Source organism: Doryrhamphus excisus, linkage group LG22, assembly GCF_037039965.1.
Source record: "Doryrhamphus excisus strain RoL-2023G ecotype Guam linkage group LG22, RoL_Dexc_Guam_v1.1, whole genome shotgun sequence".
Classification (NCBI taxonomy): Eukaryota; Metazoa; Chordata; class Actinopteri; order Syngnathiformes; family Syngnathidae; genus Doryrhamphus; species Doryrhamphus excisus.
Window position 1 is genome coordinate 11,793,587 of NC_136378.1, and position 23,248 is coordinate 11,816,834.

Here is a 23,248-nt window from a genome sequence, read left to right on the forward strand (position 1 = left end):
ATAAACAACCATTCACAGTCAGGTTTATCCACCTCTGCTGGGGCCCTCCAGCCGCATCCGCTGCCTTCTGAAGTGCAGATGCAGCCGACTCCCTCTTCTGTGCCCCAGAGAGGAGATCGAATATCAGTGTGTGTGTTCTGGATTGTTCGATCAAATCGGACCACCCATAATTACAATAGATGGCCGCACATTTTTGATTCAGCATACATTGCTCTGCAAATTTGAGAATTTTTGCTAAAAAAATCTTATTTTTTCTTCCCACTGAAACCACATTCATTCATTCATTTTTACGACTTATCCTCACTTCATGCTCTGTCTCCGTTCTGCTCATTGCACTGTGGGGCGTTCAGGTGCCCATTTTATTCATGTACCCCACTTTGCCAGGACTGCACAGTGCTTTAACAGGACAGCTTCCACTCAGGGAAGACCTGGCCCTGATCCACTATAGAAGCGTTCGGTACTCAGACCATAAAGACAACCACCATATCCACCAAACAAACATGACATGAACGTGCATGTCGCCATGGCAACGCCCGTATTGAGCTGACACTTGGTCCCGTATTGCCATGAGCATCAACACCAGTCTATTCCCCGTAGTAGTAGTTTCCCTTCGTGGTGTGTTTATTTACCTGTTACATGTTGTGCTGTCATTTTTATGTTGCCACCATGACTGGAGTGTTCCATCTAGTGACCCCCCCCCCTTCAGTTCACGTTTCAAGTTCAGCATTAGCCTGCCATGTCATAAGTACAACAGTACCCCTTTACTGTATGTCTCCATGCTTCATGCATAAAGAGGTTGAGATTTCACACGGTGTTCAGGGGTCCTTGAAAGCACCATTGTCGTGTGCTTTGAATGGATTCAACCTGATACGTCAGTTCATGGATTTTATTAATAATATACAAGAAATAGACATTTTATGGTCAGATTTTCACCATTTGATTGTGGTCCCAGAAGGTAGCTGCTATGAAAAGTGGGCACTTGCTGTCAGATATGCTGCTTTTTTTGTGTTAAGCCAGGGGTGTCCAAAATGCGTCATGGGGTATTTATGGTAATGGTAATGGTTTTATTTCATTTGAACATGCATCAGATTACAATTGAATGCATCCCATAATCAGTTCCCAGTTCCACATGTCCGAAAGAAGTAGGAAGAAGCAAAGCTTATTAAATCCTACCCCTCCATCTGGTACTTTTACAATCAGTAACTGTTACATTTGTTCACTTCCTGCTTTCCTAATATAGTTGAAGTTTTATTGCTTGTATTGTTTCTTCAATTTGCTCATCGTTGTGCGTTCTTTGAGGGTCTTTAATGAGATATATCTGTAATGTTACACTATTTTGGAGAAAAAAAACAACTTTTTGACATCCCTGCTTTAAACCAAGAGTGACTAAATGTAATCTAAAAAGTGCAATTCTTCAAATGCTACGTGATTTAGGGTGAAATTTCTGATTTATCATAATTTAGCATCCAGTTTCGCAGTATGTTTTTCGAGGTATGTTTTGTCCAAAGTATTTTTATCATAAATACGTGTTTCCTGCTTCGCCAGATGATGTGCACCTCCTCAGTTTGTTTGAAAGCGTCCGCTGCTGTTTGCAGGACTGTGCTTTCTCTGTTTGGCTTTTCTCTCGCGAGATCTGCGGGCATTTGTGGCTGCCAAATAACGGAATTGTTGTATAATTTAACCTTCTTGTTGAGACTTAACTTGTGCAAAGTTGAGCTTTTGATGTGACTTGTGTTCACATGTCGTGTGAAGCCGTGTCGCGCACAACAGTTTGTTGTATTGGAAGAAGAGGAAGAGACGGAAAAAAGGAAAAAGTTGTCCAACCCGCGGATTAGATCTGCAGGACGTCCCTTCTTCCCCACAGACAGCTACGTCGACGGCTGGTCTGGACTTCCTTCCCCCTGACTGATATGCCCACAAAGTCCTTAGGAGGCGTCTATTTCTTCACTTCTACAACGAACACCTCGCCTGCGCGCAACATGGATTTCCGCTCCAGTTTGCCCAATTTAGAAGACAACTCCAGAAGAAGAAACGAGCCGGATCGCTTCGACACCTGTGCGTGTCCCAGCACAGCCGAGCTCAGCGAGGCAGTGTCCGTGTCTCTGGGCTTGGACGCGCTGTCCTCCCCGCTGCACAACCACCACGGCGCCGGTGCTGCCGCGTTCGCAGACTGCGAGCCCGCCGTGGGTCAGAGTTCCCGGGAAGTGGTGGCGGAGTTCGGCGCGGTTGGGAATATGGACCCGCAGGGCAACAACGACAACAGAGAGGACGAGTTCGGAGACGTGTGCCACGGCATGCAGCAGGTGAGCTGCATGGACCTGCTGAGGTCCGGCGAGGCTGACGGCGCTCAGACTGTGACGCGCGGTTCGGTCATATCCACGTTTGTCTGCAAGGAGTCCAACTTGTTTGCAAACTCGGAACCGCCCTCCCAAGTGGACCAACTCTTACCGCTCAAACAATATTCTCCTTACTCTGTCAGCCCCAACTTGTACCGAGACATCCCGGGCGTATTGTGCGTAAATGAGTGCGCGTACGGCGGCCGAGCCGAGCCGGGGAGGACCGCATCGGACGGGCATCATTTGCAGTGTAAATATTGCAACTGTGGACAAGCAGGTGTTGCGTGTAGGCAGGAATGCCGCTGTGTCTGGCACAACAAGGGCGAGCAGAGCAAAGCAGGCATGCGAGCGGCAGCGATGGTTCCGGGCTTTGGCCAAGTGGAAACTTACCAAAGTGAACACACGAACGGGCAGCCCGCTTACCCATCCATCAAGACAGAACCGCCGGCCTGGATGGACTGCACGGATAGGGGGTTCAGGTAAACAACACTTTGCACCACTTGTGGGCTCTTTTGGTTGGGAGAATGCAATCCTCCCAGCTTCTCTCCTCTTCATTCATCCTCCGCATTCTTCTAATCAGACACATTTGTGAGCAATGACTGCATCGGCCTGTTAAGATTCACGGTTCCATTGTTCCATTGTGTCCTTTTGAACTTCGTTTTATGCACTCATTGCTCTGTCATTGGTGGATTAGTAATATTAATGTGTTATGGGCTGCAGTGCCACATGGTAGACAGACAGACACACCATGACTTGTTTGGGCAGTGTCCAAACTGAGGCCTGGATGCCATTAGCAGCCCACGGCTTGTATTTTCATTGGCCAAGAGCGCATTTAGAAATACAAAAATGGGGAAAATAGACCAGGAAGTAACGCATCTCAGTAAATGAGAATATAGTGCAAAGGTTATTGGATTTCAGAAGTTCAATTCCGACTAAGAGACATATTATAGTGTCAATAAATACATTATTTAACAATTTCAGTGTAGCGAATCTACAGAATGTAAGAATTCCTCTCTTTCAAATTAACTACTCATGTAATGTCATTAAAAAAAATTCTATAAATAAACATCCAAGCTGATTTACAGCCCTCGGTGGAAACCGTTTGGATACCCTTGGCATATAGCGTAGTGCAGCTGCATATCGGTATTACACAATTTGTGTCACAACACCATGTGTAGCTCCCAGCCTTGGCCCTGTTGTGTGCCTGCATGCAGCTCCACTTTGCAGTGCTCTTTGTACAAAACAGGTTAATATATCAGTGTCCCTGTAAACAGGAGATACAGCACCTGGTGCTCATCCTGCGGTCCGAGTGTGTTTTTAAAAAGGCTGCTGTGTAACACAACTTGTTGCCATACATGCAAACATAATAGAGGGGGATCGGAATCAGATTAGAAGGCGTTAGTGGCTAGAATGTCACAACAAGCTGACTAATCTTTGTTAAGGTCAAGCATGTTCGCATAGATCCACTGTTAAAACCTTGTGTGTGTGTGTGTGTGTGTGTGTGTTCAGGCCCGAGGACCTGTTCCCTGGTGTGTACCTATCAGACAGGCGGGTATGTCAGGTGTGTGGGGATGATGCCTCGGGCTGTCACTATGGAGCAGTCACCTGTGGCAGCTGCAAAGTATTCTTCAAGAGAGCCGCCGCTGGTGGGTGTGACACACACACACACACACACACACACACATTTCCTCGTGCACTTGTTTCATTTCTTACACCCACTAATTTGTCCGAGCAACTAGGGCAAAACGACCTGACTTTACAAGTTGGAGCAACTTGTTATCAGCAAACATCCACATAGTCGTGCTTGGATGTGAGGTGTGGGCTTTGCATGTGGGCGATACATCATTTTTGGTATCGATTATCGATTTGATACCCAGTAAATATGAGGGTAGTATTGCTGATACCAACACCAATACTTTTTACGTGGACGTTTTTCAAGCTTGTTGAATGATTTTGTGATGTTGTGTATTTATGATTATAATCAGAATAAAACACAAGGTAAAAAATTTAGGAAAATTTTATATATGTATGTTATTTATTTATATTTATTTTACTATAAAATAAGTTCCCTTTTTTACATACAATTTGAGGAAAATGCCCTGCTGTGTTGTAAGGACTTATTCGCAGTATAACAATATATATATTAGTCAAGAAATAAAAAAAAATGGAGATTAATTGTTCATAATCTGTAATCGATTTTTAAGAGCCCTTTCTTTGAGGTATTTTGATTTAAATTCAGGACTTTATTGTGGCAGATCAAAAGATGAATGAATCACAGAAAAAGTGGCTTCATAAAGTGATGTATTGTTTTTAACAAACACGAACAGATGAGGTCCTGTATTTCAGACTCGGCCTTTTGTTTCAAACCCCGGAAGGGAAAATATGCTCTTTCTTTTGTCCATCTTCAAATAATTAAAACAAAATTCAAGAAGTGACCGACTGTATGTTTCACTTCAAGGTGTTGTCTTCGTCCTTTGTACCCATTCCAATGACCAGATGACCTTGTGGAACTGACTTATTAACCTTCACAGTTTAGTGGAAAATTGGCATGTCAACAAAGTTCCTGTTCTTATGAAACTGCCTAACAATCTAAAATAATAACATTTATCACCATCAATAATCAGTCCACAGTTGGGTGAACCCCCCACCAAAATGTTTTGGCCGTCATAAATCATCACAGTTTGCAACACCTCTGATAATCCCTCATCTTTCAGTTAATCGCCATCCACTTTGCAAGAAAAAATGAAAATTTAGTTTGGTAAAGAGCTTCGCTGTGGCTCACTCGCTAACGTCTTTGTTGCTAAAGTTAACTGTGGGTGCAGACATGACTGGGTGCCTTGCATTGAAGTGGTACGCTAAACTTGGTGGTAAGCAAACTCCTTCCAAAGAAGGCATATCACTCTAACGTTATCAGTGGTGTTGTTGGGGCGTTGCTGAAATGTCAATTTCCCAATTTCCCATTTTGCTCCTCCATTTTCACGTCTCTTCCCTACTCGCCGCTCCTCACCTTGCCCTGCCAATCACACTGCTAGCCTCTCAGCTGATGCTAAACAAGCCCAAACACAATGACAGCCAATCAGTGTTCACTTCAGGGTGTGGCTCCACCCCCAACAACTTGCATACAGAAGCTGTAAAGTCACAGAAAAAACTAAAAAAAACTGTTAACGGGATTGAAAAAGTAAGACACAAAATATGACTGTACTTTTTATAGCAATTAATGCTTTACTTTGACACCCCAAATATGAATACTGAGGTACCTTGCTTTTAATAATTGGCTCCAAAAGGTAAAAAAATAAACAAAACATGACAATTTTTCCCATAGGAAAAAAAATTAAAACAAATTCATTTGTTCTACACACTCAAAAATATGAAGAAAATACATTTTATACAGAATAAATATAGTTCTAATTGCAGAAAAAGCAAAATAATCATAAATGACCGCTTATTTCTACCGTTTATCCTCACAAGGGCCGCGGGGGGGGCAATCACAGGGCACATATAGACAAACAACCATTCACACTCACATTCATACCTATGGCCAATTTGCATACAGGCATACCCACGCATGCACAGGGAGAACATGCAAACTCCACACATGGATAATATTGATATTTTGATGGACCCCCCCGCCTCTAGAGGGCATTGTTTCTGTAGAGTGGCTGCTTATCCGCTTCCTTTTTTCAGGTAAACAGAACCACCTGTGTGCCAGCCGCAACGACTGCACCATCGATAAGCTCAGGCGTAAAAACTGTGCTTCGTGTCGCTTGAAGCGCTGCTTCATGTCAGGAATGAGCCTCAAAGGTGAGTATCTTGTGAAGCGAGGGGGCGTGTGCAGTGCATTTGAAAAGCGGGGTTGTTTACCTTACGTGCATCAGAGCATGCTAATAAAATGTTCTAGATTGAGTAGAGTGGAACAAAGTTGTTGGGGTTTCTTTGTTGCCTGCAGCCAGGGATGAAGAACCTCCCCACATGGTAATGATAAAGAGCAGGGCCGTGTGTCTAAAAGGTTTTTAAACGTACTCCCATTGTCGTATTAATTGCAGTCAGAGGTTGACATTGGAAGCGTTTTATCTCCTTCTTCTCCGATGTGTCTCAACTATCTGTGGTGGTTTGTAGGCCGCAGGCTGAAGGGATCCGGCCAGACGAGGAGCGGGGAAGAGGAACAACCTCCGGCTGCCTTGAGGCCTGGAGAAATAGGAGAGAGGCCAGGGAGGAGAGACGCCATCTTAAAGCATGGGAGTACAGTTTCCAGGGCTCGAGGTGATCAGTGCCAAAAGTGGCGCATCCAAACTAATAAGCGTACTTTCCTTGTCTAGTTCTCTTTTCTGCACTCGTTCTGTGACCCACTGCCAGTTAGACCATTTTTGTTCTATCAGCATCCCAGGCTCTGGTGCTAAGCATCCCCCCGACTCTACGCTCCTGCCTATCCCTGCTCAGCGTGCTCCAGGCCATCGAGCCCGCCGTCGTCAACGCGGGGCACGACCCGGCGCTCCCGGATAGCTCTGCCTCCCTGCTAACCAGCCTCAACGAGCTTGGGGAGAGACAACTTGTAACGGTGGTGCGCTGGGCCAAAGCCATGCCAGGTAATTTACTGCCAGGCAGAAGAACTATAAATCTATCAAAGAAAATATGCACGTATATCATATAACAATTGGCGAGGCCTGAACGCAAGCAGACAAGATCCACATAACTCATGGAAACCCTCACTGCTGCAAATGTTAACCACTAGAGGGCGATATTTTCATATTTAAGACTAGAATGGCCTTGCTGAGCGTATTCCAGTATATCCCTTATTGTTAAAAGCCTTGTTGTTTTAATGAACTTTTTCAGTCCTATTTACGTAGGAAATATAAATAGTAGGACAGGTACACGGACGCAGTATACTGTGAAGACCAACTTATTAACAATTTATTCTTATTTTATTAAGCTTAATGCATTTTTTTCCATGCATATTGTTAAACATTTTAATCTCTTTTCATTCACATTGCATGAACTACATTTGAGTAAGTTTTACTCCTTTATTGTCTTTACACAGGAAGTCAACCTAATTTAAATAAGGTGTGAACCGTTATTAACATTAGAGCCCTGCAGACATGCAATAACACCCCTATAGTCACCTTTATGCTTATAATATTCATTGTTTACACCACATTGCAACCAGAGCTAACCAGTTAACCTCGCATTTATTTCTTGTGAACTTGAGGAGCCAAAAATGTACCACTTCCACACGGAATGGGAGGATTTTTTTTCAACTCTTATGGTGACGTTATGTCTCAATGTTTAGTGAAATTATCACATATATATATTTTTTTTATTTAATATTTTAAGTAGTATATCTCTGGGTTTTGTACATATTACTTATGATGAGCAAATTGGCCTAATCTCGTCAGAGAATGGCCTTAATTATTTAACAAAAAAAATAGTTTGATGTCTGATATCAGATATTTAGGTATTTATTCTTGCTTAGATTTCAGTTTTGTAGTGTAGGATTACACAAAAAAATACAAAACTAGCTTCCAAAAAACTGAATAGTTGGCACGCACCAAGGAAGAGCTCACTCTCACTTTTGGTGAGAGTCCGGATAAAGGAATAGAGGATGTCAAAGAAACATGAAATAACTATATGGCCTCACACAGAAGATGTCAGGGACATATCTACTAAGTACCAAACCAATCACAGACAAGAACGGCCAACTGCTGTCAACCCTGGAAGAGCAACGTAACACATTGGCAGCGCCACCCTGAGAGGTCCTGAATAGACAAACACCAGCAGAAAGGCCACACATTCCTAAGAACAGGACTGAAATAAAAGCGGCAATCCCATTATTGAAAACTGGCAAGGCTGGTCTCGGTGACAATATTCCACCTGAAGGCCTTCAAACTGATATAAACACATCTACAGACGTGCTCTACAGCCTCTTTGGGAGCATGAAAAGACACCCACCGTGTGGGCAGAAAGAACCAAAGAAAGGTGACCTAAGGAAGAGGAGGGATTACCCTACTTTCAGTGCCCATACGGTCTTTAATGGGGTCATTCTCAACTGTCTCCAGGAGGCTGTGGGACCAGCAAGCGATATTCAGGAAAGGTTGCTTATGCTCAGACGGCATAGCAATACTAGGAATCATATGTTGAATGGAACACATGACTGTACATCAGTGTCTTGGCACCTGGATCATCTTGAATTTGCAGATAAATTAGCAATAAATGATCTTTTTTTAACCTATTTATACAGTGATGCAGATACTATAAATAAATAAATGCATGTATTGGAATCGTATGAAACCCTCCTGTAAGCTTCATGTCTTCACAGGCTTCCGTGACCTCCACGTGGATGACCAGATGACAGTGATTCAGCTGTCATGGATGGGGGTGATGGTGTTTGCTCTGGGCTGGAGGTCCTACACCCTCACCAACAGCTCCATGCTCTACTTCGCACCAGACCTGGTTTTCAATGAGTAAGTCACCCCTGAATACTCCAGTATACTCATCCTGGGAGAGTACACACAAATACAAGTTTTCAAATCTTCTGTTTTCACGGTAATTCTTTGCATATTGTATACGTACGCGGCCTCAGTCCCCTTCATATTTCCATAACCGGCAAGCGTATGCCACGGGCAGCCTTCACTTGGCATCCTTGGCAAGAACGCATTGAGTGGTGCTGGTGGTCCTTCTCTATCGGGCCGTCTCTGACCTGCATAGTAATGGATACGCCTGCCCCCCTTCCTGACCTCCATTTTTCTCAGCCTGGCCGTCGCTCTCTTTTTTTTCCATTATCCATCTTGTTCATCTTTCCCACCTCAACCACTGCATTTTTGTTCTTGTTTCCGCCGCTCTCAAGTGTCCCCTTTTTGCTTCATCTATCTTCCTCCTGATGCTGCATTTCATGTCTCCCCATGCAGCCAGCGTATGCAGGTATCCAGCATGTATGAACACTGCGTGCGGATGAAGGTGCTGTCCCAACGTTTCTGCATGCTGAAGGTCACCCAAGAGGAGTTCCTGTGCATGAAGGCGCTGGTCCTCTTCAGCATCTGTGAGTCCATGTCAGCTCCGCCACTGAAATGTGTTTTCTTTTAAAGAATTGATGCAATGGGAGTTATTGTATGATGGCTTTGTGGTCTCAGTGCCAGTGGAGGGCCTGAAGAACCAGCGTTGTTTTGACGATCTACGGACCTCCTACATCAAGGAGTTAGACCGCTTGGCCAGCCACCGCGGGGAGACCACCCGGACACAGAGGCTGTTTCAGCTCACGCAACTGCTGGACTACCTCCAACTAGTAATACACACACACACACACACACACCATAGTGTGACTTTGAACTGGTGCATAAATGTCACTGGCGTTAGTGTCACTTAAATGCTTTAGTGGGAAATTGTTTAGATCAAAGTGCATCCAAGTTTTGACATCCACCAGCAGCGACTTATCCCGAACTTTACGTCATCCCAGTTCCCTCTTCGCTCAGTTACAGGCAGTTACAGTCAGATTGGGATTTCTCCGGATATTCCGAGGTTCATATCCCACCAAAAACCCAACAAAAGTGTATTCCCGGCACATTTACAGTTCAATAAATTCACACAAATGAATGTCAACCTTAATGTCAGGCTAGCAGGAGGGTAATGAGGAGAGAGAGTCAGAAATAGATGTTTACATGGGAGTGTATGCATTGTGGTGGTATGCAATGCAATGCAATGCCGCTCATATTAAAAGTGTTATTAGGTATAGTAATCAAAATAGTGGTACAGTGATCCCTCATTCATCGCAATTAAATGGTAGCAGATATCACCGTGATGAGTGACCTTATTTATAAATGGAATATATCCATAGTTGGGCTATAGAAAATGTATATACGACCTTCTAAATATGGGTTTTAACACTTTTAGAGCCCTCTAGATATGAAATAACACCCCTATAACTCTATATATGTTAAAAATACATTTCACATTTAACATGGGGTTGGAATACAGGTTGGTTTTATTATAAGGGTTCGAATGAAGTGACAGAAATAGTACTTTGATTGCAAAACTGATTCTGTTGGAAGACATATACATGGCTTTACAGCTACTGTATGTATATAGTGGCTAAAATGTGCATTTTATGTTTCAAATGTAGGATTTCCGGTTTTAGCAACATAAAAGATGAATGTTGTTAGTTTATTCAACAAGTTGTCAACCTCAAATGTGTGGTTTCAGATTGAGATCAGATAACAGTGTGACTAATAATCCAAGCCTACCCAATTTTGAAGAAAACCGCACAAACAAATAAAAAAGATGATCCTTTTGAGCTTTTTTTTGTCCGATAATTACACTTGTGGTCATGGAAGGATAAACATCTAGATATGATTTTATTTCGTGATGTCTTCATGGACAATTGTGAAACCACAAACTATGCTTCCGGCTTCTACAGTATGAAAAGATTTGGTGTCTTTCCTGTTTGTTTTTAGGCAACCACTAGAGGGCGCAGGTGGACAATAATATACTGCATCTTACTTAGCTACTTAGCACCAGGAAATGATGGAGGAATTGTTGAAGTGGTTATTATTATGTCATTTGGACACAAAGTATTTTGCCCATTTTGGGAGTATAAAAATATAAGCCAATAAGATATTTTCTTTATTTAATTAAAAATATAGAAAAACATTGACCTTATATCGACCTTATACTCAATTTTTCTGTAAAGTGTCTGAGTATTTTGAAAAGCGTAAAATGTATTATTATTATCAAAATACAGTAAAAATACTTTTGTAATTTTTATGTCAAAAATAATTCTTTTCATACATTTTTGGTACCAAACAGCGGCTACAGTACAACATTTAATTGGATGTATAATATATAAAAGCTGAGACTATGAATAAAACAAAAGAACATTGTAGTATTGAAGTTAGTCACAGTGCACACGTTCCTCCTGTCTTTCATCATGAGTTCAACCCTGAAGGCTCCACTATGTCAGATCTGCACATCTCGTCTAGTGAGTCTTATTAGCCGGCTTGTACACACTAGGATTGTCTGGCTGTGCCCCGAAGGCTCTTAAGCCTCGTTGATGAATACTTTACAGTTCAGAAAGTCACCCTAACCTGAATTTCCTCTAATCTGCATCACAATACCGTGCTGTGTCCTGATTTCTTCGTTGTGTTTTTTTTTTTGTCACACTTCAATGTTTCAGATGTTAGTATTAGTCAGTGACGACACAACTGAACAGAAATGCTGTGACATGGCATTAAAAAGGTGATTGATGCTGGAAAACCCTCTAATGTGACTGAATGACAACAATTCTGCAAAGATGCACAGCGCTGTAAGAGACCCATTGCAAGTTATATCAAACACTTGATTGCAGTTGTTGCTGCTAAGGGTGGCCCAACCGGTTATTAATCACCTTTTCACACATGGCCATGGCTGTTTTGCTGTTTTTTTCCCCTCATTTTATGTTCAGTTGTGTTGCCAGTGACTAATATTTGAATTAGTTTTATGATCTGGAACATTTAAGTGTGACAAAGATGTAAAAAAAAAAGGAAATCAGGAATGGGGCATAATAATTACTTAAATGCTATGTACACCATGGGATAAAGGTTGCTAAGATGGCAGCACTGATTATTCTAAGGTGCGAATGAGGTGTGTTAAGAAGCAGTATATACTGTATGGAATCGTAATTCCAAGCGACAGTCCCCTTATAATGTGTTTTTTAGCATGGGCGAACAGGACAGCGAAATGTATAAGCAACACCGAGAGGAATCTCTGACTGTTGCCTTTACGTTGGCAGGTTGTGCGGAAGTTACATCAATTCACCTACGATCTGTTCATCGAAGCTCAGTCCCTGCAGACTCGCGTCAACTTCCCGGAGATGATCTCGGAGATTGTGAGCGTCCATGTGCCCAAAATCCTCTCAGGAATGGTCAAGCCCATCCTGTTCCATAATTCCGCTTAGAGAGAGCAGCCTTTACGTCACTTGAGCTCCCACATTCACTCCTTTTGAGCACTTGTGGTAAAAATATCAAGAGTGACGAGCCCGTCCTCGGGATGATGGATAGGCACAGAGGTACGCATCTGGATACAAACGGAGAACTGAGCTCATTCTTCCTGTCTAATGTAATCTAATCGCATCTACTATGTTCTTCACGGTGCCTGTTCTGTGTCATGCGCATCCAATGTTTCTGAGGCCTACCATAGCACCACAACTTAACTCATCTGTGTGCACAGCTTTGATTTTTTTTTTGTTTTTTTGCTTATCTTCCCCCACAGTGAATGTAACTGTACGCACCTGAAGCCAAAGACATTTTAACACGCGTCTGAAATCGTCAACTCAAAGCAAATGTTGACAAGATTATTGCACTTTTGATGTTCTGGCCATTTATATTTGTACGATTTTAACGTTGACAAAAAATACGATCCCACACTGACTTTGTAGTTGATTAACACTACCTGTAACTATTTGACTTTATATCGGCCTTGTTTTTTTAATGTCATTTTGTGTTTTTTCCACTGTTGTGACTTTTCTACAAGTGAGCTTTCTTAAAGTGTTCTTTGCAGGTGCTTTTGTCGTGAATCATGTATTCATCGTACCTTCTGATGGTCTGAAAGGTCTGTGTTGAACCATAAAGGACCGGCCAAGAACCTGCTCTTTTGTGGCAACATGTAATAAAAGTGGAGCACGAGAGCATGGATTTGTTTGCATGACTCAATGCAAGAAATGTCACAGCACAATGGAAATGGTGTGTTGGGAATATTTATCATAGCGTACTGTACGACTTCTTTTCTTTTAATCACCTTTTTAGCAGCTCTCATTTTCAAATGGAAAAGTGGTTAGCGCGCAGGCCTCACAGCTAGGAGACCCGAGTTCAATTCCAACTGCCAGATACCCCAACAAAAATTCATAGGTCCCATAATTCCTGGTTGCACCCCTGCTATTGGCTATATGATATGAAAAATGGAACCATAAAATCACCTTCATTTACACAGAAACATATTTAGACAGAACATGTATCACTTGTGAAACTTACAGAGGATGAGACTCCGTCTTAAAGAGTTTGGATGTGAGAGTACGTCATGTGATGGAGCGCTAGCAGGACTTCCGTAGCACAAAGCAAACCTGCTGACTTCCATGGCCGAGAGAGGCTGGTTCATCTTGTCTAATTTTTCTGGTTATTTGCTTCGACTGAAAAAAACTCACCGATCGATCGCAGCATAATGATAAGATTTCACACTTTGTTTACCAGTCCTTGAATGCACCAGAGTATAGATTTTATACTTTAAATGTGATTAATATGAGCATGTGCAAAATTTGGAACGAGAGCTCTACAGCTGAATCCTATCTAATAATTACAATAGTCAGATTTATTGGAAATGTTGATCCCAAATCAGAGGAGAACCTCCACATCAAGCTAGCCTGTAGGGTGTATGTTCATGCTATATTATTATTACTAGTATGTGGAAAATATAAGTGTACTATAAGATCCCGACTGAGTGGTTAGGTTGTAGGCCACACAGTCAGGAGATCAGGAAGATTTGGGTTCGATTCTCCCTCGGGCATCTCTGTGTGGAGTTTGCATGTTTTCTCTGTGCGTGTGTGGGTTTTCTCCGCGTACTCCGGTTTCCTCCCACATTCCAAAAATCGGCGACTCCAAATTGTCTACTAAAAGCCCTGAATTGTTGAAACGCAACAGTTTATTCAAATTACAAAACATTTTAGTGACTTTTGTGTAAACATTTTACAAAAAGCCCTGAATGTTAACCCCACCCAACACATTTTGGGATATATTGTGACCTCTGACCTCACAGACACACCATACAGTAGTAAGCCTTCCCAGAAGAGAGTTATCCCAATTACTTAGTTTCTTCCATTTTCAGTTCATGTATGGCACAGCATACAAAGAATGGCTCATGTGGGACTCATCCATGTCTTGTATCTACCGCCATCTAGCGGCGGGCTGCTGACACTGCAGCAGTTCCAGTAAATGGTTTGGAAGGCTTTGGACATCTGTTGAATCCATTTCCATTTCTTTGAGCTGGAATAGACTGATTCCCTTAATGTTTGGAGGAGGCTGCCATGACATCCTCAGCAATTATTAATAATACTATTAAAAGTCAGGATTCATTTGCTTCAGAAGTATAATGAATGACCATTGTTTTATAATACACATTTGTATTTTGTTTAGTTTTAGGTTGCCCATGAGTTTCCGTAGCCACATTGTCAATTTAAGCATTTTAAAAACAATTTTCTCTCATCAAGTATTAGTCACAAGACCTTTGCTTATTTGTGAATTTATTCCTCGCTACTCACGCCCCTGCGGCTTTCTCCAAAATGGAATAGTGTCTCCTCGGTTTGCAATAATCAAAAATGTATGTGTTGATGTCGACATTTGAACTCAGTTTAGATCCCATCTCATTTTGCTGTTTTTTCCGAGTCTGCTCTGCATCAATATTACATGCGTACTCGAGCAGAAGAGGGATTTTTCCTGTTGGCCAACATCAACCGCAGAGAACACAAACACAATGGCCGCAAACAAAAGTTAAAACGACTTCCTTATGTTGGAAAATCGACAAAAGGAAAGAGAGTTTACTGAGGGGGGAAAAATGCAGCAATTAGGAATGAACTGCAAAAATCAGTGAACAAATATTAAGCTCATAAGAACGTGCAGATTAAGGTTAGATGAGCTTGTTGTAAAATAAACTCAAGTCTGCCTTTTGAACTTAAAATCTGATCGTTCACATATTGAACTACTCACAATCTCAGGCAACTTTACTTCATTCATGTGTACGTTTTCCAAGTCGAGATGATTCAAAAGTAACAGGAGTGAGTTTGTCACATAGAATTAGTAAATATACGAAACATTTAACAAAGCATTTAACAACGACAATAAGAACTACAATCGTGCTTTTTCATGACCGTTGGAGCTTAGTGTTGGGGCTCGAACAACAACACATAACAAGGTGTACGGCATCTTATTATTGAATGTACAGAAAAATAAATGAGGGAACTCACTTTTGGTCTTTCTGTGCACCGTGTACTTGGAGATTATTTTTTAAAAAAGTGAAAAACCATGAACACAACTACATTTTAAAGGAAAACTGCACTTTTTGGGAAAAAACATTAATGCATATTTCTTTCCCTCTTCAATGCGTTCTAACAAGAGAAAAGTTAGCATGAATCAGCTAACATTGTACATCATGGAAGCCACATACTACACTATAAAGCCTTATAAAGTAACCTCTAACAATGTTTTATTCTTATGTATCTTGCGTATTTTGATGATTTAAAACATTACCGGAACTTCTTTCCTAGGTCCATTGATGTCACATAGCCTATAGGAGCTAATGCTACCTCCATCAACAAACAATGATGACGCTTATAATGGATGGCTGTGTCTTCCAGCACGTGACTTGTGTTCCTGTCCTCAGGTAAAAAAAAAATGCTGACAGCAAACGAGACTCCTGTTTCGTCTTCATAGCGAAATTGACTAGCTAGGCGTTGTTTGTCCGCTAACATGAATATAGTTTTTTGTGTTAGCTGCTACAATTAGCTTGGTTACTATACAGACCAGTTACGTAAATGGAACAATAATGGTGTTTTTTTTAGTTTTTTTCGGTCTTTATCGTCATAATAGGCGCCTAAGTTGTTTTCTGGCGTTAGAACACACAGAAAAGGGAAAAAGAAATATGTGTTCATGTTCCACATAAGGATTCCAAGGAACAATATAAAAAGTGTAGTTTTCCTTTAACTTGTTTTCTTAAAGAAAGTAACAAAAATACGTAAAAAATCATTTTTTAATTGTAAGAATGGGCAACAAATAGGTAAGAAATGCTATTTTTCCAGTGATCAATGTAGTTGAAAATGCGCACGACACTTTGCTTAATACAAAAAAATTATTTAACAGTTGTTTTATTGTCCATTCATACGTTTTATTTCCTGGGGCACCGCTTCGGCGGAATGACCCGGACAACAATTAGACGGTAAGATGACACCATTGAATGGCTTGTTTCTGCGGCCCGTCTAATGGAAGGTGATTCCTACCCAAGTAGCAGTCCATTAACAAGCAATTAAGTTCCTATTAATATTTTACCAGACAGGGCCTCTCATCCTGATGTGTTTTAAGGAGCTTTTTCCCAGGAGTGCTTGAACATGAGCAGCTTTTAGCGCAGCATAAAGAGGCCTGTGTAATGGGCCGGAGGAGGAGGAGTGGCAACCCGATAGCACTGAGAGGACGGGAGACAGGCTCCTGCAGCTGGCCCGGCCTGGCTGCTCCCAGCCAAGCCAAGCAGCGTTAGGAAATCCTTGACTTTTACAGCTCGGTCACAGGATCAGACATGAATAATGGCCTGATGTCACCAGTTGAACATAAATATGTTTTGATATTTAAACATGTGACTAATGGCTTTCATCTCGTTTACATACAGCAGACCAGCGGTTGTGCCTGTGGGATTTTCCACAGTAACGATCCGAAGCATAATATCCACTTTTCTGGTGATCTGCGTCGGACCCACTGTGTGCTTTAGGCTTGTGTGGCAGGATGTTCCGGGCCAGTGTGGGGAAACTCCCTGCCTTGAGAGAAAAAGTGAAACGGAGAGCGAGAGAGGCCATTATGTGCCTGCAGCCTCAGGCTACTCCCAACGGATAAGGCATTTGTCTTCGCTTGAAAGTATGATTTATTTTTCCACCAGTCAGATGGGTTATGTTTGTCACCGCACACTGAAAGGACTTTTGGAAATAGCAGCAGAAAGGGAGAGTCAGGAATGTCGACTGGTTTTGCAATGCTGCGTTTGTGTCAGAAAGTTCTATGGCTTCCTTGTTGAAGTCCTCTCCTAGTCTTCATTAAGTCCAGTTAATCATACATTGCTTGAACCTTGCTTGTAATTTATCAGCATCTGTGCGCCGATGATTAAGGGGATGGGGGGAATGCGGGAAGGAAGGGGGGGTGCAGGGTTGTGGTTGTATCAGGTTCCTTCCACTGGGTGTAGATGTAGTCTTAGATTTTTCTCCGGGCTGCTGATTAAGTGTGCGTGTGCATGTGTGTGTGTGTGTGTGTGTGTGTGTGTGCAGGGAGCGCACCGAGGAGGAGAGGAACTTCAGCTTTAATTTCCCCCAGCTCCAGATATTACACCCCCGCGCTCCCTCTTTTTATTGGACCCGAGACCAAAAACACCAAAGTGTTTATGATGCATTAAAAGACGCTTGGCAAGTGGAGAGCGGAATTGTAAATCTATACATTTGGCTCTCTCAGAGAAGCAGTGCGTCTTTTTCGGAGCATTTTGTGTGTTTTACCAAGAGTGATGATTGTACGCTTGCTCGAAATCACATTCATCACAGCGACGTGGACTAAGGAGGCAGGGCGTCGGGAGAGAAACAATCGCAGGGCAGTGCATGGGAACGTGGAGGCCTGCTGGGTTTTGGCTGAGAGCACAGAAGGAATGAATTATTCTGCATTTCCTCGAATGACCGTTTGAACAACAGGACGTGTTACATTCTATTAACTTTGTTTGGGCTGTCCGTGAAGTGTTAATGGCGTACAAGGCTGCGCTCTGATGGACAATGCATGCTCTGTGCTTCATCTTACTGTCAAGAAACAGCCTTCATACCTGGAGACACATTAGTAGGATCTAATTAGTGTCAATATTTCTCTCCAGTATTTCCTCCCCAACCCGGCAGCAATGAGCCATATGTTTTTCCACAGACTCTACGCTATTTCTACCTCGCCTTGGTGTTTACACTGTCATGCCTGGGCACTCAATTCGCCTCCTCCGTCGCTTCCCTTCCTCCTCCTTTGTCCATGTGCTTTTTTAGTGTCGCACCGTCTTCCCGTGCTGCAGCCATCTTGTGCTTCATTATTTGTGTACACAGCGTCCGTGCCCTCCGCCCCTCGTCGCTCCCGTGTCCCAGCCAAACGCAATGTGACAGCGCCGCCACAGCGCTCATTTGAAGCCATCACAGGACAGATTTCCCCTTCCAAGGCTCCGGCGTGCCGCCTGATAGATGGCACCCCTGCTTTTTTGTCGCAGGCTTTGGAGCGAGTTGTTGTTTTCTGTCTGGAGTACGTGCAGCTGCCTGGGCCTTTTTCTCCTGCCTCATTCGTCTATGTTTGCCTGAATGTGTGTGTGTGTGGGGGGGGGGGGGTGCTTGCTAACCTGGAAGGGTAATGCTTCCTCTGTCAGTAATGCTCCCTAAAATAATGAATTATGATATTACTGGGCTTTGCTTCCATTCCCTCAGCCTGTTTTTGACATTTAAGGCACCCTTCACACGTTGTGCTTTTTGGACTGCTGCTTAGGTTTGTAAGTGCATGGTGTGTGTGATGCCTTCCATTCCTGTGGTGTGCTTCATTGCAGCGCAACGTCTTTACTTTGACAAACTAACTTCAATGACAGGACACGCTTTCTTATGCCGTGGAACACCCATCCGAGCTGGAACATAATCCGGTGCCGTACACTGCTTGACCTTGAAATCACAGTACAGTATCCCCAGAAGTACTCTTGGAATTACATTTAACTTAGCAGTCATACAAGTGTAAAAAGAAGCCAGCCTCTCAATCTTGGGAACAACTGCATGGAAGGCAGGTCGCCTCGTATGAAGAGTTTATGGACGTTCTAACATGCTTAAAGAGTCAAAATAAGTGAAGTCATATGAAAGTAAAAGCGAACAGCAAAAAATGTTGTACTCTCACTTAAAGGGACTTCCTGAGGACAAGCTAATTTTCCTAAAATTCTCATTTTATTATGTTTAGCTTGTTTCTAATAATATTAAAATTTAAAAAACATACACTTTTCTTTAATTTTTCAACACCATGCCACTAAAGTTATTATTATTATTATTACATTATCTTTCCTCATAATATTATGAGTTATAATACAACATTTTGTATCTTAACATTTTGATAGTATTCTTGTAAAATGACAGCTGTTTCTTCCTTTTCTATTAATTTTTTTAAATTCAACTCTTAACTACACTTCATCTTGTAATTTTTATCTCAGAATGATGACTTTATTCCCATAATTTGAACTCTATTGTCATATTTTCACTTTTTTCTCACTTTGACATTTTCTTGTAAAATTACTACAGATTTTTCCATAGTTTTTTTAAAATTATATTACATTTCTACAATTTTTTTTTTGATTGTGTTAAAATAAAAGTGTCTGTGGCCCGTAAATCGCCACAGGGTCACACTTTGGACACCCTTGATGTACAGCATACATGAACCACTGCACGCTAGAAAGGCCAGAATTTTTACTTTTTTTATGCTTCACTGATTATGTTTTTTTGTCAAGCATTGAGATTTCCCACCCTGTTTGGCTGTCCTTGAACATAGTTGATGTATAGGAGATGCAAATATTTGGCTTCAACAGTCAATGTGTAATATATTATCATAAGATGTTGGGTCATGTATTATTATTAGCCTGCTAGCATGTAGCGCTAGCTTGACAACTAAGCTCAAGCCTACATCACATACAATCATTAATGGTGACTACCTATACGTTTAATACTTTAAATGAGTTTAATGTGTGTGGAGCATATTTGGGGTTAAACCTGTATTGGGTTATGAGTGAACAATGGCAATTGAAGAGAGAAGAGGTTGAATGTAATTTTCCAATTACAACAGTCAGTACTGTTATTGTACATGTTGGAGAAGAACATCAATGCCAAGCCAGCAGGAGGGTTTGGACCAGTAACATTGTTACTGAGATCTATTGTAGTGTTAATATTATTATAAACAAATCCATATTGTACCGAGCATCAGGGAGTCTGTGTTCTTTTTTTTGCCACCAAAAAAGGTACATTCTTTAGATTCCTGTGTCCCATTTAACTTGTCTCCTTGTGTCCTTTCCTTCTCTTAAATTTTGCAATTGAGGTTGCTGCCTCAGGCACGGATATGTGTCATGCTCGGAAGGTCAAAAGAAATGCACACACTTATAGATTTCAAATATTTCTATCAGCCCTCAGAGGATGGGATTGTTTTGCGGGAAAGCATGTCATGGGTCAAATGATTGAATTATTAATGGAAGAGCGCTGCAATAACAAGCAGCCTTGTCTATTGTGATTCTAACATGATATTCTCTCAGCCCAACTGAATTCTACCATGTTACAATCCAAATCCAATAATGCAGACTGTGCAAAAATATCATCCCACACACACACACACACACACACACACACACCCTCTATTGTTTCGCCAGTGGAAGCAACTTCAGTCAGTTTCCCTCTCAGTGGAGAGGATTATTGAGTCTGCAGAATGATATCGACTGCTGTGCATCGTTTCCAAGGACAAAGCAATACATTTTCATCAGAACAGTTAGCGTCGTAGAGTAATTCATAATCATGGGACCCTTTCACAACACACTGCGCCGTGCAAGATGTGTGTGTCTTTCCACACAGGCTGTGTTTGTGCGCAATCTGGCATTGGTCTCAAAGCTCCAATCTTGGTTCTTTTTCCCGGTGCCAGATATGGATTTTGTTTCTGGGCATACTTGGAAATCAACCAAGCTAGTCTAATTCACATTCATGACTCACATTATGGAAATGTAAGCAGACAATACAGCACGGCCACATTTGCATTTGTAAAGAAGAACTACACTGCGAGAGGTGCAAGCATTTTAACCTTCGTTAACACTCTGGAGATGAAACTGAAAGTAATACGTATAAGTTGCATCTTGATGTTTTTAAAAGAAGTTCACTGCTCTCATCTGTTCCCGCAGGCCCTTTCTCACAGAGCTGCTATGGAAATGCGTGTTATTGCAAAAACCCCGGTGATGGATTCTTGACCTCGGCTCAGGAGGATTTCTTGGTCTGTTTTGAGAATGGCGGTAGAGCAACATCAGGGAGAGAGACGTAAGGTCACCGCTTCAGCATTTATTATGTGGCGCTGCCAGAAAACACAACTCTTTTAGCCCTCCTAAACATAGCAGGCCGGACACTCGGGCTGACAACTTCACTTAGGAGACGCAACTCAAACAGATTTGTTCATGCAGCTGCTGAAAACGCTTCCATTTGTAGCCGTCGTCCAAGGCAGTGCTTCCCAAACTTTTCACCATCCCCGACACCTTCAGACGTTTGACCCGAGGCCATGTACCCGTGACTCCTGCACACTCTGTCAGCACATAATGAAGCATATTACTCTGAATTATAGGTCATACAATAAATAAATTCATGTATTTATAAATGGTATACTAAATGGTAAATGTGCCCTCTCTCCCAAAGACAGCTGGGATAGGCTCCAGCATACCCGTGACCCTAGTGAGGATAGACGAGTGTGTAAAAATGTAGCTTCTTTAAATATATTTTCCGCCATGAGAAACAGTGATGTTTGACGAACGTATAATCTCTATGGCTTTTCTGGCAATAATCATTGCTTGAAAAATGGCTTATTTTTCTTTTTTAACATATCGTATGAAAATGCACGACAGTCATCCCTCATTTAGCGCAGTTAATAGATTCCAGCTCCGACTGAAATAGGAATTCTCATTCATAAATCAAATATTTTTGTAGTTAGAGCATATAAAAACGTGTTTACGGCCTTCTAAATACAACATTTGAGCCCCGTAGACATGAAATAACACCCCTATAGTATCCATCCTTCATTTAGCGCAGTTAATAGGTTCCAGCTCCGACTGAAATAACAATTCTTATTCATAAATCAAATATTTTTGTAGTTAGAGCATATAAAAACGAGTTTACGGCCTTCTAAATACAACATTAGAGCCCCGTAGACATGAAATAACACCCCTATAGTATCCATCCTTCATTTTGGCGCAGTTAATAGGTTCCAGCTCTGACTAAAATAGGATTTCTTATTCATAAATCAAATATTTTTCTAGTTGGAGCATATAAAAACGTGTTTACGGCCTTCTAAATACAACATTAGAGCCCCGTAGACATGAAATAACACCCCTATAGTAGCCATCCTTCATTTAGCGCAGTTAATAGGTTCCAGCTCCGACTGAAATAGGATGTCTTATTCATAAATCAAATATTTTTGTAGTTAGAGCATATAAAACGTGTTCTGAATGCAACATTAGAGCCCCACAGATATGAAATAACACCCCTATAGTTTACTTTACACTCGTATTACCCGATATGGATGACATAATCAGAGAAAATAATTTAGACTCATGTTAGCATTGGGAGAGTTCCTTTGTCATTATGTTTTACTTTGTGTTTCTGTACAGTACTTCCTGCAGTGGCTGTTGGCTCATCAATGTAACATTACTGCAGTATACCTGAATTATATTTCAGTTCATTTGGCCATTTTTGAAACCACAAAACAGTGATGAGGGCGAGCGATGACTGGAATTAGTCACAATGCTGGTGCTGTTTACATAATGAGATGTTCAAGCACACTGCGTAACACACTGCAACACAGTAAGACACCTCCCTTCCAGGTCCACTTTCAAATGGATGTTTATGTCGAGAATAAAGAAAGGAAGAGAAATTGAAGGTTTATATTCTAAACAGGAGCATTTGTCAAGCCAGCTTGCATCATCTTGTAATGTTTACAGTCCTCTCTTCCTCTCAAAGCCCTCAGATGTCCTTTGAGGCCCAAATGAGACTGAAAAAAAGTATTTTGTTGCAACGTGCCCCCCACCCCCCACCATCTTCCCAACTTTATGGAGAAATAGAAAACAAAAGACGACATATGTAATTACAGCGTGACTGAAGAGTAAACATGCCTCGTGCGGATGGGGCTACGCTTTCGGCAGCGAGCTAATTGCAATGTTCCCCTTCTACTGCAACGCCTGGGTTATTTGATAGCTGGCAGGCTGAGAAATGAACATGCATGAGTCCTTCCATGCACGCTGACGCACTCGTGCTGTGTGCACGCTGCTCTCTTTCACTCCCTCTTAAAAAGGATGTTGCTCTTTATTGCTTTTATAGATGGCGCATTTATGAGTGATATTGCCGCCACTCTCCCAAGCACATGACATCACTCGTATACTTCAGT

The 23,248-nt window shown here is 41.9% G+C and overlaps 1 protein-coding gene across 1 annotated transcript; it reads left to right on the forward strand.

Moving 5' to 3' along the window:
• Positions 1 to 1,661: 1,661 nt before the first annotated feature.
• Positions 1,662 to 12,979, forward strand: LOC131110488 (progesterone receptor-like). Its single transcript, XM_058063662.2, has 9 exons — positions 1,662 to 2,815; positions 3,846 to 3,982; positions 6,021 to 6,137; positions 6,453 to 6,596; positions 6,713 to 6,919; positions 8,647 to 8,791; positions 9,236 to 9,366; positions 9,458 to 9,609; positions 12,088 to 12,979. Exons 1-9 carry the CDS (start codon positions 1,911 to 1,913, stop codon positions 12,250 to 12,252), a joined length of 2,103 nt encoding a protein of 700 aa, XP_057919645.2. The 5' UTR covers positions 1,662 to 1,910; the 3' UTR covers positions 12,253 to 12,979.
• The last annotated feature ends 10,269 nt before the right edge of the window (positions 12,980 to 23,248 follow it).